This window comes from Centroberyx affinis, unplaced genomic scaffold (genome assembly GCF_046629955.1).
Source record: "Centroberyx affinis isolate AG114_WGS23_722 - 3 ecotype Tasmania unplaced genomic scaffold, CSIRO-AGI_Caff_v1 ptg002070l_1, whole genome shotgun sequence".
NCBI classification, from domain to species: domain Eukaryota; kingdom Metazoa; phylum Chordata; class Actinopteri; order Beryciformes; family Berycidae; genus Centroberyx; species Centroberyx affinis.
In genome coordinates this window covers 90,001-103,420 of record NW_027280400.1, presented here as the reverse complement: position 1 = coordinate 103,420, position 13,420 = coordinate 90,001, and the positions used below count along the sequence as shown (strand labels likewise).

At 44.9% G+C, this 13,420-nt stretch overlaps 1 protein-coding gene across 5 annotated transcripts in view; it reads left to right on the top strand.

Annotated features, from left to right (window-relative positions):
- caska (calcium/calmodulin-dependent serine protein kinase a) overlaps positions 1-13,420 on the top strand; it is a 63,635-nt gene that overhangs the window by 34,208 nt on the left and 16,007 nt on the right. For 4 of the 5 annotated variants that reach the window (XM_071531376.1, XM_071531375.1, XM_071531373.1 and 1 more), the window contains exons 10-13: positions 154-275; positions 7,870-7,947; positions 10,873-10,920; positions 11,787-11,867. In XM_071531376.1, the coding sequence (XP_071387477.1) occupies positions 154-275; positions 7,870-7,947; positions 10,873-10,920; positions 11,787-11,867 (329 nt within the window). The remainder of the gene's footprint in view (positions 1-153; positions 276-7,869; positions 7,948-10,872; positions 10,921-11,786; positions 11,868-13,420) is intronic. The other variant, XM_071531374.1, reaches the window with a different exon arrangement.

Genomic DNA, 13,420 nt, shown 5'->3' with positions numbered 1-13,420 from the left:
CTTGAGTGAAGTGCGTGTGCATGCTCACTGAAATGGCATTCAGACAACCTTTAGATGACTGATGCAACGTGGCTCTGACATGTGTGTGTGTGTGTGTGTGTGTGTGTGTGTGTGTGTGTGTGTGTGTGTGTGTGTGTGTGTGTGTGCATGCAGGGGCTGTGTCTCAGGTGTTGGACAGTTTAGAGGAGATCCATGCTTTGACAGACTGCAGTGAAAAGGATCTGGATTTCCTCCACAGTGTTTTCCAGGACCAGCATCTACACACACTGCTCGACGTAAGTGTCTCTCACACACACACACATACACACCAGCAACATAAGGAAGCACACTAGAAAAACTATATCCACCTTAATGATTCATTTAATTTTAATATTGCATCTTAAAAACATATTTTTCATAATTCACAACAAGAGCACCAAATACATTTTGCTACTCTTTATTGCCAGTTGATATAACACAATGTTGATTCAACCTATACCCAGCTTATGAAAGCTTTTGCATTTGCTACATTTGCTGTTCTCAACACCTGGTGCCTGGTAGGTCTCTCTAGGGACAAATCCTCTGGTGGAAGGAAGTACGGTGTTTTACATTTTTGGCAGCGCAAATAGTGGCTTGTTTTGAACGAACAGAAGATGAACTGGGTAGTTGGCGTGAGCAGTGATAGCTGCCATGGCTGAACAGACAAACAAAAGACCAGTACCTACAGAAACTCAAAGAGGCAAAAGACTTCACAGTACTGGGCACACTGTTTGATTGACAGTTGATCTGTGGGAAAACAAAAAAGCAGAAACCCCACAGCAATGAGTGGTTAGCACCAAAGATGTCACCAAAATAAACAAAAACACTATCTCGCAGATTACCGCTTTTATATAAGTGAAATAAGCTGCCAGTGCTGTGAGATAATGTCACTTATTTCCTGTGCAAATCAACTTGATTCAACAAGCTGACATTATCTAGATGCTAGCAGAGTGATCTGCCTTATTTCAAGATGTTGGCCTTGTTTCAAGAAAATTATCAAAACAAGTAAAACAAGATGTTAAGACTCACTGGGGGACTGGATGACTTGTAAAGATAGACATTTTCTGCAATTTAAGACACAAACATCCCTTTCCCTTGTGCACACACATGCAAACACACACACACACACACACACACACACGCACGGATGCTCAGTACTCTCAGGGCAACTCAAAAAGGTCATGATGTTTTACATGTGTCATTGAATTCTCCCCTCAATCTGCCTGTGTGTGTGTGTGGGAAACAAACTGCAGCGGAGTGCAAGCTGCGAGTCTGACTAATGGCCGGCTGCTGCTTGTTTCTCTGACTCAGAGACGAGCGCTGGCAGAGAGAGAACTGCTGCAGGTCACAGGAACAGGCTGTCGACCACAGTGGTGTCAGCCTGGGACCGACTGGTTCACCACACCGGCACCATATTGGGTCACACCAGCCCCGCCACCAGCAGCCCAGGGAGAGGCTAGACTGCATGCTGGATCAGAGAGAGCGGCTGTGATTGTAGTGGAACGCTGGTTTCTCCCAAGACTCTGACACCATCTCTCTCATTTTGTCTCTATTTCCATATTCTTTCCTCTCACTCTCTTTTGTTTACTCTGTCTTCTCTCCCTCTCTCTCTCTCTCTCTCACTTTCCTGCTGCTCATCTCTCTCTCTGTGCCTGTCTATATCTCTCCCGCAACTTTTTCTCTCCGTCTGTCTCCATCTGTTTCACACAACTTTTTCTTTGTCTCTGTCAAATTCAAATAAGCTTTGTTGGCAGGACAAGGGCATTGGCAAGAATATGATATCCAAGAAATGAACAGCATGAAGCGTAATAACATTAAGAAATCAAATCAAAAATGTAATAACAGGGGATACGAGGCAAGAGTAATTCGTATGTGTTCATATTCAGTCAGATAACTTTGAAATATTTACAATCAGAGATAAGATTGGAGTAGCAACAGTGCGGTCTGTTCTCTCTCTCTCTGAGGCTGTTATACACATCTTGCTGCCAATAATAGAGACCTCTCCTCAACCAATTTTTGTGTTTGTGATTTCTTTAGATTTACGGTTAGTTTCCCTTATTTTGTCATATTGTGAGCACGAGAAAAGTAAATGTATTTCTTGAAAAGCCTCTGATCCTTGGTTCACCAGGTTTTTGAGTGCTTTCCTTTTCCAATTTCAAGGTTATGGCCCCCAAGTCTATGTTTAGTAGGAGGATTTCTTCCTTTAGTTTCATGAAAGGTATTTGGCCAGATTAATTTCTCTGTTTAATGTTTGATAGCACTCTGAATTTTAATTTTATGTTGTTTTCTCCAATTATCTGTGTACTGTTGTTTTAAGTGGAGGCCAATGCACTTTAAGATCTATCACTCTCTTTGTCTCTTTCTCTCTCTTTTTGCACAGTCTTCCTTTTTTTCATGTCTTACCCTGCATATCTGTGTTTCCTGGCCCGGTGCCACCTCCCCTGTATCGGAGGCCATGCTCCATTCACTGACAGAGCACAAAGTCATCCAGCCAGTCCCGCTGCACAGGAATCTACGAGCCAGGCAGCCGTCCTGCTCTGCTCAGGATTTCATGCCACATTAGGGCCGACTGGAGGGAAAGGGGTGGACCGTGTGTGTGCATCAGGGCTCCCGCTGGTCAGGGAATTTCATGGAATTTAGAGAGGTGTATTCCAGACAGGGGAAGTCAGAGAATTTGTTCTCAGGGGAAGACAAGGAATATCAGGGAATTGTACGAATGGGTTACTTTTGTATGTATTTTGCAACTTGTTTTATACATTTATGGTATTCGATGGTGCTTTTTATACGTTGTATGCCGATTTCTCAACAGCAAGGCCAACAGTAGTGGAAAGCAGACTGGTTACCCTTTAGATCGTTTCTGAGCTCAAAACAACATAACAAACCAGAAAGGAATAACATTTTTAGGTCATGGAAACGCTCTCAGAGAAGTCATGGAATTTTACATCAAGGCCGCGGTGGGAACCCACCGCAGTGTATTTGTGTATGTGCATGTGTGTCTGTGTGCGCATTTATACGAAATGCTTGTGTGATTGTGTGGTTTTCTGTGTGTGTCTTTGGGTTTGCACAGGCAGGCATATAAACTTGCAGTTTGGCTTTTATGTGACAGTGTGAGCAAAGAATATTGGTATCTAAGGATAGGAGGATAGAGGTGTTGAGAAGAGTGTGGCCATGGAGAGGGAGTGGATATGAGAGATGATGTCCCATGCAAGACAAGGAGGAGGAAGGTAATTCATAGTAGTAATGATAGTTTTATTTTGTTGATACCTGTCTCTTTTTGCTTTACCCCCCTGCAGGGAGGTCAGACCACACGGTCAGCTACAGAACAGCTGCAGTGTCTTCCCCACTTTTTTTATTTAAAAGGGAAAATTGACTGAGGACATAATGCTCTTTTCAGTCAACGAATGCTTCACATTCATGCAGTTACACACACTCACACCTGGGAGCTTCCCAGTACAGGCAGGCTTCTACAGTTGCCACTGAGCAGGTTAAGAGCTTTGATCTTACTCATTCACTTTCCCCACCCACATGTTCAGAGCCGGTCCTGGCATTTGAACTGGTGACCTCTTAGTCACAAGACTAGAAGCAGCCAGTCAACCGCTTCTATAACCTCTAGGCTAATGCAGATGCTTGCCAACATGAGGACTTGAACCCGGGTTCCAGTTGAAGGACAGTTTCTCTAACCATCAGGCCACCCAGCTGCCAAGAGGAAAGTGCATCCCTTTTTTCCCCCACAATGCTGTAGGCATCAAGAAGCAAATTCAGGTCAGGAGGCAGGAATCAAAACCTTTGAGGGAGCTACTGGGACTTAGGGTAAGAAGAATTGAGAGAAGGGGATGGCTGAAAAGAGGTGTGTGTGTGTGCGCGCGCGTGTGTGTATGTTAAAGGCTGTCCCAGTTGCTAGGGGCTGAATAGGTGGAAGTGGGGAGCAGAGGACTAGGAGGAGCGGAGCTGCCAAGTGTGTGTGTGTACAGCAGTATCAGTGGGAGCCTGGGGCTGCAGATGTCTCCCTTTCAGCCTCAGTTTCGCACCCCTGCCCTGCACCGAGAGGGGCAGACACAGAAAGAGGAGTGAGAGAGAGAGAGAGGAGCATAGCCCAGCCCCAGACTGTGAAGGAATAATGGCATCTATTGTCAGGCCTTAGCGCCATTCATAAGAAGCACAGCCTCCAACAGTATCTGCCTGTCCATCTGACATTAGCCTCCACTCCACCCAAACACTCTGAGGCTGAGGGGAAACTAGAGATCCAGCAGACACGAAATGGATGGAGCCTGCTGGCTTAGATAACTTGTGTCTTGTGTGTTCTCTGTTGGCTGCGTTTCTCTGACAAACTGCTCGCCGTCTCCTGGGTGAGTGTGTGTTTTCTTTTGTGTTTTTCTTTCTGATGTGTTTGGAGGAAGAGTGTTTTGTCAAGAGATGCCTCGAGCTAATTTGAAGTCAGCCAGGCATCCCCCCGTGTGTGTTTTTGGCGTTTGACATGTATAATGAGCTGCTTTAGTCAAGTGCATTTGTTTTTGTTCTTATGTGCTGGTTTCTGAAGCTCCTTAGGCTTCTTAGTTAGTGGAGGCAGTGTAATAAGTTGTCCTCCAGGAATAGACGTCTTCATTTGCTCCTCTCTAATAGGAAATGAAGATATCGCACAGCTTCTCTGCACAAACTTAGGCTTTCTAGTTTGTTGAAGTAGTATTATAAGGAGTTCTTGAGGTGCATGCTGCGTTTGTGTACATCTTTCTGAGGGTTTGCTCATGAAGGGGGGCGTAGATGCGGACTTGGGACGTGTGATGTGTGTTGTCGTTCCCATGACCCTTTTTTATGGTGGGGTTAGTTTTCCACAGTGGGGGTAGACTCACAGACTCCCCCATACTCCCCACTGGCATTTCTATTGGCATAAATACACATGCAATTGCACATATTCACTCACATATATACCCATGTATATCCGTGTCCCAGGCACACATTCATATGCAAGTGCTCTTATTTTCCCACCCTCCCCGGTGTCATTTGTCTTCAAACACACACACACACACACACACACACCATGGATGATGACTACTAAACATCCTCAGTCCAGTCCAAAGACACACCACATGCCACACAACACAAACATAGTCGCTTACATAAAGTACATTTTCAGTCAGTAGTGTTATAACTTCAAATTCAGGTCACATATTTCAGCCACTCGCATCTACGTGTGTAAATATTTTGTGAAAGCACCAATAGTCATCCCTACAATATTGTCGCAATATCGATATCGAGGTATTTGGTCAAAAATATTGTGATATTTGATTTTGTCCATATTGCCCAGCACTATTTCAAGCTACTTACAGTCAGTTAGTGTAGAGAGTGATACAGATCCTCTCAAATGGTGGAAGGAACATGAAATTGTCTTTCCAGCACTGAGCCACCTGGCAAAGAAGTATCTTTGCGTACCAGCCACCAGTTCCCCTTCCGAAAGGGTTTTCAGTTGCAGTGGTAACATTGTAACCTGCCACAGGGCATCCCTGAAGCCTGAGACTGTTGATAGGCTAGTTGTCCTTGCACAAATCCTGTAAGATATGTACAGGGCTACATAGGAGGAAATACTTGTTGGCCTGTTCTGTTGTTATTTTTGTCCTGTTTACATTTTTATTGTTATTTGCACAGCTGTGTAATTTTGTTAAGCAGGAGAGGAAAACCTGTACCCTTTTTATTTAATATAGGCTATTTATTTTATATAATTTTTCATTTACATGTTGATATATTGTGCAGCTGTATATTTTAAAACAGGGAAGGAAACCCTGTCTTTGCATTTTATTTTGATCACAGTCTTGTTTTAATAAAAGTGCTTGTGACATCGCACAGGTGGCTTTGACTTACAACTGAACATTTAGCCCACTTCGTAGAAAATACCGAAATATATATTGTGTATCGCCATTCAGCCTAAAAATACAGAGATATGATTTTTGGTCCATATCAGCCAGCCCTACTACCTTTACAGAGTGGTTTGGCTATTACAGAAGCTTATTAAAGGAGAGTTCCCACTGGTCATGGAAGTTTTGGAATATCAAGGATTTTTGAGAGGTGTATTCCAGACAGGGAATTTGATACACTCTTTAAGGAAGTCGGGGAATATCAGGGAGTTGTACAAAATGGGTCACTTTACAGGAATATACCAGAATGTATTTTACAACTTGCTTTACTCATTTATTGTATTAACAAGCCCAGCTCTAGAACCAGACAACCAGACTGAGCTGAAAAATAACATGAATAACATGAAACCAGATAGGAGTCAGATTTTTAGGTCATGGAAAAGTCATGCAATTTTACATCAGGGCCACGGTGGGCTCCCTTATTACAGACGTTCATTGGATGTGCTTTGTTGTATATTACAAAACATGTTACAAAAAGCACAAATGAAATACAAAGTAAATATGAAATGTTCTCCACCATGATTGCACCTTTCATACAAACTAAGAGCAGTGCTTTGCCGGTGAACACTGTGCACAAACATGCAGATCATAAAGGACTTTTGAGGTTAACACTGCCACTGTTGTGTCTGCCATCTTTGTTTATCATTCATCATGCGCCCCATGATGGTGACCAGCATCTCATGTGGTAGTACTGTTGCTGCTGTAGTGCGAGGGAAAACGGAAGAGTCTTGGGCCCCGGGGCTGTGTTGAAATGTCTGGTACAAAAGGACTGTGTGTGTCTGCGTCTGAGTTTGTGACTGTCTGTGTCCGTCTCTGTGTTTCTATGTCTGTCTCTGTGTTTTTCTACGTGTGTGTGCAGTTTGCCTTCCTATGTAGGTTAAATGAACAACAGTATACCAGACAAATTGCTCATCATACATCACATGATAGTTTTTTTGAATATGATAGCAGTTGTGTCAGATGATCTCTGCCTCTTTGATACCAAGTCTTTGTATCGAGCATACAGCTGCTGTCTTTGTTTGACTGTGTTTGAGGGCTATTTTCTCCACAAACATGCACTCACACACACACACACACACACACACACACACACACACACACACACACACGCACACACTCTGTCTAGGCCTATACAAGCCTATCCAGTCAGTACCGTTTATTAGTCAGCTGGGTTTTCTGAGAACAGAGCTGTTGAGCTGCGCTGTTAGTCAATGCTCTTGTGTCTCCACAAATGTCTGTTGTCCTCCCATCAGGGAGCTGAATAAACAGTTCCTCTTTGTTAACATTTCTGTGCAAAAAAAAAATCGAAATCGCTCAAACATGCCTGCATTTAAAGCCAACCAAAACCAAGTAGAGAGATAGAACAGAGGACAGGTGGAGAATAGATTATTCATTCATCCATAAAATCACTATTGCTCCACAACACTTTCTGCTTACACACACTTTGGTATTGCCTTTCATAACATTACATTGACCATGTAACCCAACAACAGATGCAACTGTTCTCCAAGCATCGTTTTTGAGACGGGTCAGATCAGATTTCAAATAAAAGTTGCAGAGAAATGGGAAGCTTTGAGTGGCTGTAATCAACATGTCTATTTTGCAATTTCCAGGAGGAACTGTTGTTCATAAAACAAAATCACATCACTAGGGAAACAAGTAAGCGTGGAAATCTGATTGGCTGTTGACGGCTAATGACTGTGAAAAGTTCAGCCATGGCGACAAGCTTGTTGAGGGTCCACACTGGTCGCTCAGCTCTATAGGAAATGAATGGTCTTCTGGTGACTTGTTGATCATGTTGCTCAGTGTGGAAGTACAGCTGGTGTACCTTATCTCTGCTGTGTGTTGTGCTGCTCACTATTGCATTCATTGATTGATTGATTGATTGGTTGATTGACTGATTAACTGATTGATTGATTGATTGATTGTGTCTGTGTTGTTTCAGCTCTACGACAAGATCAACACCAAGTCCTCCCCACAGATCAGAAACCCCCCCAGCGATGCTGTGCAGAGAGCCAAAGAGGTGAATAAACACACACCCAGATACGCGCACACACACACACACACACACACACACACACACACACAAACACACACACACACACACACACACACACACACACACACACACACACACACGCAAACACATTGTCTCTTTCACCAATTAAGGACACCTCCACATCCATACTAAGACACTCACTTTGGACATACTACAAGAAGACACACACCTGCATTGAGACAAGCACATATCCATATCATGTTGGCGCTGTCCCTTGTCATGTGATCTGTGTGATATTAATGATGATGATTGATCAGCTGTCCTGATGACAGACTTTCTACTTACTGGCTCTCTTCCTGAACACCTAACAACCTGCAGTTCTGTCAGTGCTTAGGCTGTATTAACCCCTCTGGCCTTCTGCTCACTAAAGCTCTAACTCTTCACTGCTGTGGATCACTTTGCTCACCTGCTCTGCTCATCTAGGGCAGTGGTTCTCAACGTGCGGTCGGGGGACCCCCAGGGGTCCTTCAGGTGGTTCCAGCAGGCCTCCAGTAAAATAGGAACTAGTTTAATTCCACTATAAGTCAATTCACTAGAGATTAGCCCAGTTAGAAAATTTACAGTATAGGAATGGCTGTTCTCATTGAATTTCACTATCTCCCCAAATTCATTACAGAGAGATTAATGCAGTACTAAATCAACAACAAAATCATCTTATATGGGGGTTCCTGGGACTAAATCGTATGGGGGTGGGGAGGGGTCTGTGGCCCAGTGTGTGTATTTTGGGAGTGTGACATGAAAACGTTTGAGAACCCCTGATCTCGGCCATATGTCAGTACTAGACATTATGGGAATGGGAACACTACTTTCTAGGACAGTGGACTCAATAAATATCACGTCCTACTCTCTGCTGAATCATGGTTGATGCTGGACCAAGGTATTCCTGAGCTGTCATGAGAATATCTCATTTACTTGAAGGGAAAGTTTAAAAGGTCATTCATGCCATTTATGAGCAAGTTTTACAACCCCAGGGCCCATGAAACCCATTTAAAAGTCATTTTCTAGTTTCAAAATTGCATGGGCTTCACTGGTAAAATTGGTTTTGTCAATTTTCTGAAACGTTGACCTTAGAGATGAAAGCTGGAGATTTTAAGTTTTTTTTTATTAGACAGCAGAATCTAAGTTTTTGGTTTGCAGAAGCTCCACAGCCTAGCAGGATGGTAAGCCACAGTTCTGGTCTGCAGCTGTTTGTAATATCTCCACTGGCGTACACCATAGTGACAAGTTAGTCTTCCTTGGGTACTGCAAATGTCAAGCTATGTTAATTTTTTTCTCCAAAAAGTTAGGCTCACGACCACGCTTAAATTATAATGAGTCGGAACAAGCAAAGAAATTGAGTTGTTCCATTATTCATGTTCATTTATTGAGTCCTCTCTAGGATCCCCTCAAACTTCCGTGACCTCTTGAGCTTTGCTTGTACATGAGCCGACTCCCTCTGACTCAGGCTCGTTGTTAGAGCAGTTGTACCACAGCCCCCTGCCCCGCTTACAGAGAGCTGGATGAACAAGGATCTCTGGCTTGTTTGTTTGACCTTCCTCATTAGAGATGCTGCTGGATGTGTCAGACACACACACACACACTGACAGGGTATTTGTGGGCTATTAGTGTGGTGTGGACTGTTTCCTCCCTCAAAGGGGGCTGCATTGCGGTCTCCAGGTTTTGACCTCGGCCAACATGAATTCATAGATTGGGCTTGTGTGTTTACCTCACAGTGCACTCAAACACTTCAGCAGGATGCGGAGAGGAATTGGTGCTTAACAAGGAGTGTGAGAGAAGAGTGAAGGTGTGTGCGAGAAAATATTGGGGCATCAGTGGTGTGTGTGTGTTTGTGGACGTTTGTGCATGCTTGCGGGTGTGCAAAATGAGCTTTGCCAGTGTAACGTGTTTGCGTTGTGCGCTTTGTTGAGGGAGCAATTAAAAAGTCTGAATAGGGAGGGAGTGGGTGAGGGCTGGCGTCTTAAATCCCAGCTGTGCTAACACTGGGAAAGCCATTGAGAGGAGCCAAGCTCTGTTTAATGTGGCTTTGGTTCATGTCAAAGAGACCTGGCTAATTAACACGGCTCTGGTACACTGTGTCCGAGGAGTCGACGTCTGCTTATGGAGCGAAGTCTGGCTCACATTTTCCTACTTAAATCAGTCTAGATGGATCAAGAGATCTGGATGGAGCCGCACCAGATGTGACACTGTCTGCGTTGGCGTTAGGGAGTCAAACAGTGTTTTAGTGCTTTAGTCACAGACTCTGTTGTCTTCCATGCCTTTTATTCATTTTCCTCCTGTCTCTTCTGAGAACCAAGCTTTACTCACACTTAAGCATTACAAACACACTTCTAAACTTGCTTTGTAGGCAGTCCAGGACTGCTTCAGTACAGTTTCACCACAAACAAACTCATCATCTAATCTTGGTCGTGCCTGTCGAGACTATCTCTTCCTCCTCCTCCTCTGCTTTGCCTCTGTCTCTACTGATTCACTCTGGCTGACACTGAAATGCTTTGAGCCAATCAGACTGCAGCTTCCACTGTACTCTGGGGTTTCTCACCCACTACAGCAGGGGTAAGGTGCTTCACGCCTCAAGAGTAACAAAGCTTTGTTCTAACATCGCACTAACACACCTCCAAGTGACCTCCAAACAGTTGAATGGGTTGTGTTTGTGTTGTGTTGGAACTAATTCTTTCTGAGAGTGGAGTCACCTATTTCAGCTATAGATACTAATCTCACAACCCCACCCCACTTCACGGCTTATTTCAAATTGGCTGCCATTGATTAAAAGAAGGGGCAGAGTTTGACTCTCCTTTGACCTCATTCATCACTGACCTTTCAACCAAGACCCCTCTCTAATAAGGACAGTCGACAGCCTGTATAACTCTTCTTCCTGTGTCTTCCTCCACTAAGAGTTCCTCCCAAGACGAAGCAAGTGGAGCTTTGAAACATCTGGAATATGTAAGCCCCCAGACCTCATCACACTACTGCCATTTCCACACCACAAATGAATAGAGCATAAGACAAAACTAGTTGGCTTGGCTTTTAAAGCATTTGAGTATTCGAGCTGGTTTGGGCCAAAGGGGGAGCGAACATTATCGTAACACCCACGAAGCGTGCTGCCGTGTAGCAGCCTCCGTTCCTGTGTGTTCAAACGTTCTGTATTCACTGGACCTAAATGTGAGTTCAACGGGACACTGGTGTAGGTTTCTATGTATATGTGCAGGAGAAGATTTGCCTTTGGGTTCAATCAAAAGCTGTGTGTGCCTGTCAGAGGATGTAGCTCCGCTGATAAAGCACATTTTTGTTGATACGCTACTCGATGCTGGCTGTGAGTGCAGCAACTGGATGTGATTATCACAGATTAGAGATAATGAATACCTGTATGTACACACACACACACACACACACACATACACACATACTATACACACCCCCTCAGAGGCCTCACCTCTACAATGCCACATTCAGCAGCCACACGCAACATAACTGGAGCTGACATCAATCCAGGTCACGTCAAGAGGGCAGGGGGAGGGACGGAGCCTTGACCAGATTCCTTGACTACAGTTGAGTGACATCCTCAGTCGGTCTCTCATTGGCTGTGGTGACGTGGGAGGCGGTGCAGAGGAAAGTTTTAGAGGGTCTGTGAGGTCGTTGTTCAGTGTGTGTTGGATGGTTCTCCATACTCCGTCCTTTCTGTAGCAGGTAGGGGAGTGTGTGTGTGTGTATGTGTGTGTGTGTGTGTGTGTGTGTGTGTGGTTGGGGTTCAGGCGTAAAGAAAGACTGCTGCGGCTTCCTGACCGCCTGTTCTCTCTCTGCCTCCTCAGGTACTGGAAGAGATCTCCTGCTACCCAGAGAACCACGACGCCAAGGAACTCAGACGGATACTGACCCAGCCGCATTTCATGGTGAGTCAAAAAACCACACACACACATATACACCCAACTCAAGGCCCTCGTCTTCATCATACCTCCCGGACGGGTGCAGGAGGCCTCTAACCAACATTCGTGGCGCGACAGAATCCTGGTATCTCCGTGTGACAGACACTGCAGGCCTCTGTAGTCGCTCAGCAGGAAATACACACCTGTACCTCGTAACTCGTTTCATGCCGTAACTTCCTCTGCCCCCGTTTTGGGAGAGGGAAGAGAGGGGAGATAGCAGCAAAGAGAGAGAGACATCAGCATGAGTCAGAGACAGGCTTTTTCAAGTTTATTTTCTATGTCAAACCCCCCTTTACCACACACACACACACACACACATACACACCCCACTCCCCGGCTGCAGGCAACACAGTAAAACTCTCCTAACAAACACAACGCTCCCCTCGTGTAAAAAAAAAAACACTCTTCTCTCCAGAGCTTTGCACTCTGGGAGAGTAGCAAGGGAACGGAAGGAGGTTAGAATCCAAAAGGTGTTTGTGTGGGTGTATATGTGTGTGTGTTTGTGTGTGTGAGTGAGTGTGTGTGTGCGGGCCTGTGCCACAGCAGGTGGATTCAGCGTCTTCAGAGATGGCGTATTAAAGGAAGACAGACGGGTGAACAAATAGACAAGGTCAGAGCGTGTTTGTTTGGTTTCTGTTTGACGTGTGCACGTCCCTCATGATTTTCGCGCTTTCATTCCAAAGTGCTTCTGAAAAAACCTTTCAACTTTATGCACCAGTCACCGCGCTGCTGCGGATGTTGGAAGCCGTGTGGGTCGGGGCAGCAAGGGTTAATCCAGTCAGGGGAAAACAGTCATCCCAGTGCTGAGGGTAGAGTCAACAGCTTTCCTACTAATCCTATCACGTCAATGCGTCTGATCCCCGTCTCTGATCAATGGCCTGCTCAATACCAGACAGACAGACGAACAGAGAGGGAGGGAGTGAGGGGAGGGGGAGACGTGAAAAAAGAAAAGGAGAAAAGGGGAGAGAAAATCAAAACGAAGTGATAAGGAGTGAAAAGATTAGGAGAAGATTAGCGCTCGAGAATGGACGGAAGGGGGGAGGAAGAGGAAAGAAGAGATGTGGAGGGTGCAGATTGCGAAGCGAGGAATGAAGGGAGGTGTGTATGGAGGTCAGTAAGGCGTGTCTGATGTGATGTGCTGTGTCGGGTCAGAGGCCCGGCTCCTTCCTAGTCCTGGATAGAGGGAAAATGACAGAGTGAGGGAGGGAGGGGGGGGGGGGGGGGTTGAGGCACCGTCATGTACTACATTCCAACACAAACACAAGGAAAGTATGTCTGTTGCTCTGTTAGCCCGGCCAGCCGTCTCTAGTGAGAGCTTACTGCAGACAACAGCAGCCGACTATTCCACTGAGCCTGGTGAGGATTTTGTGTTTTGTGTGTTCTTGTCTTTCTACACTTAGCAGGACCGAATGTCCTCACAGAGATAGACAGATGAGGTAAATCATGTGAGAAGTGAGGACATTTTGCCAGTCCTCACTTCTTCTTTTTTTTTTTTTTAAGATTTATTTTCGGCATTTATA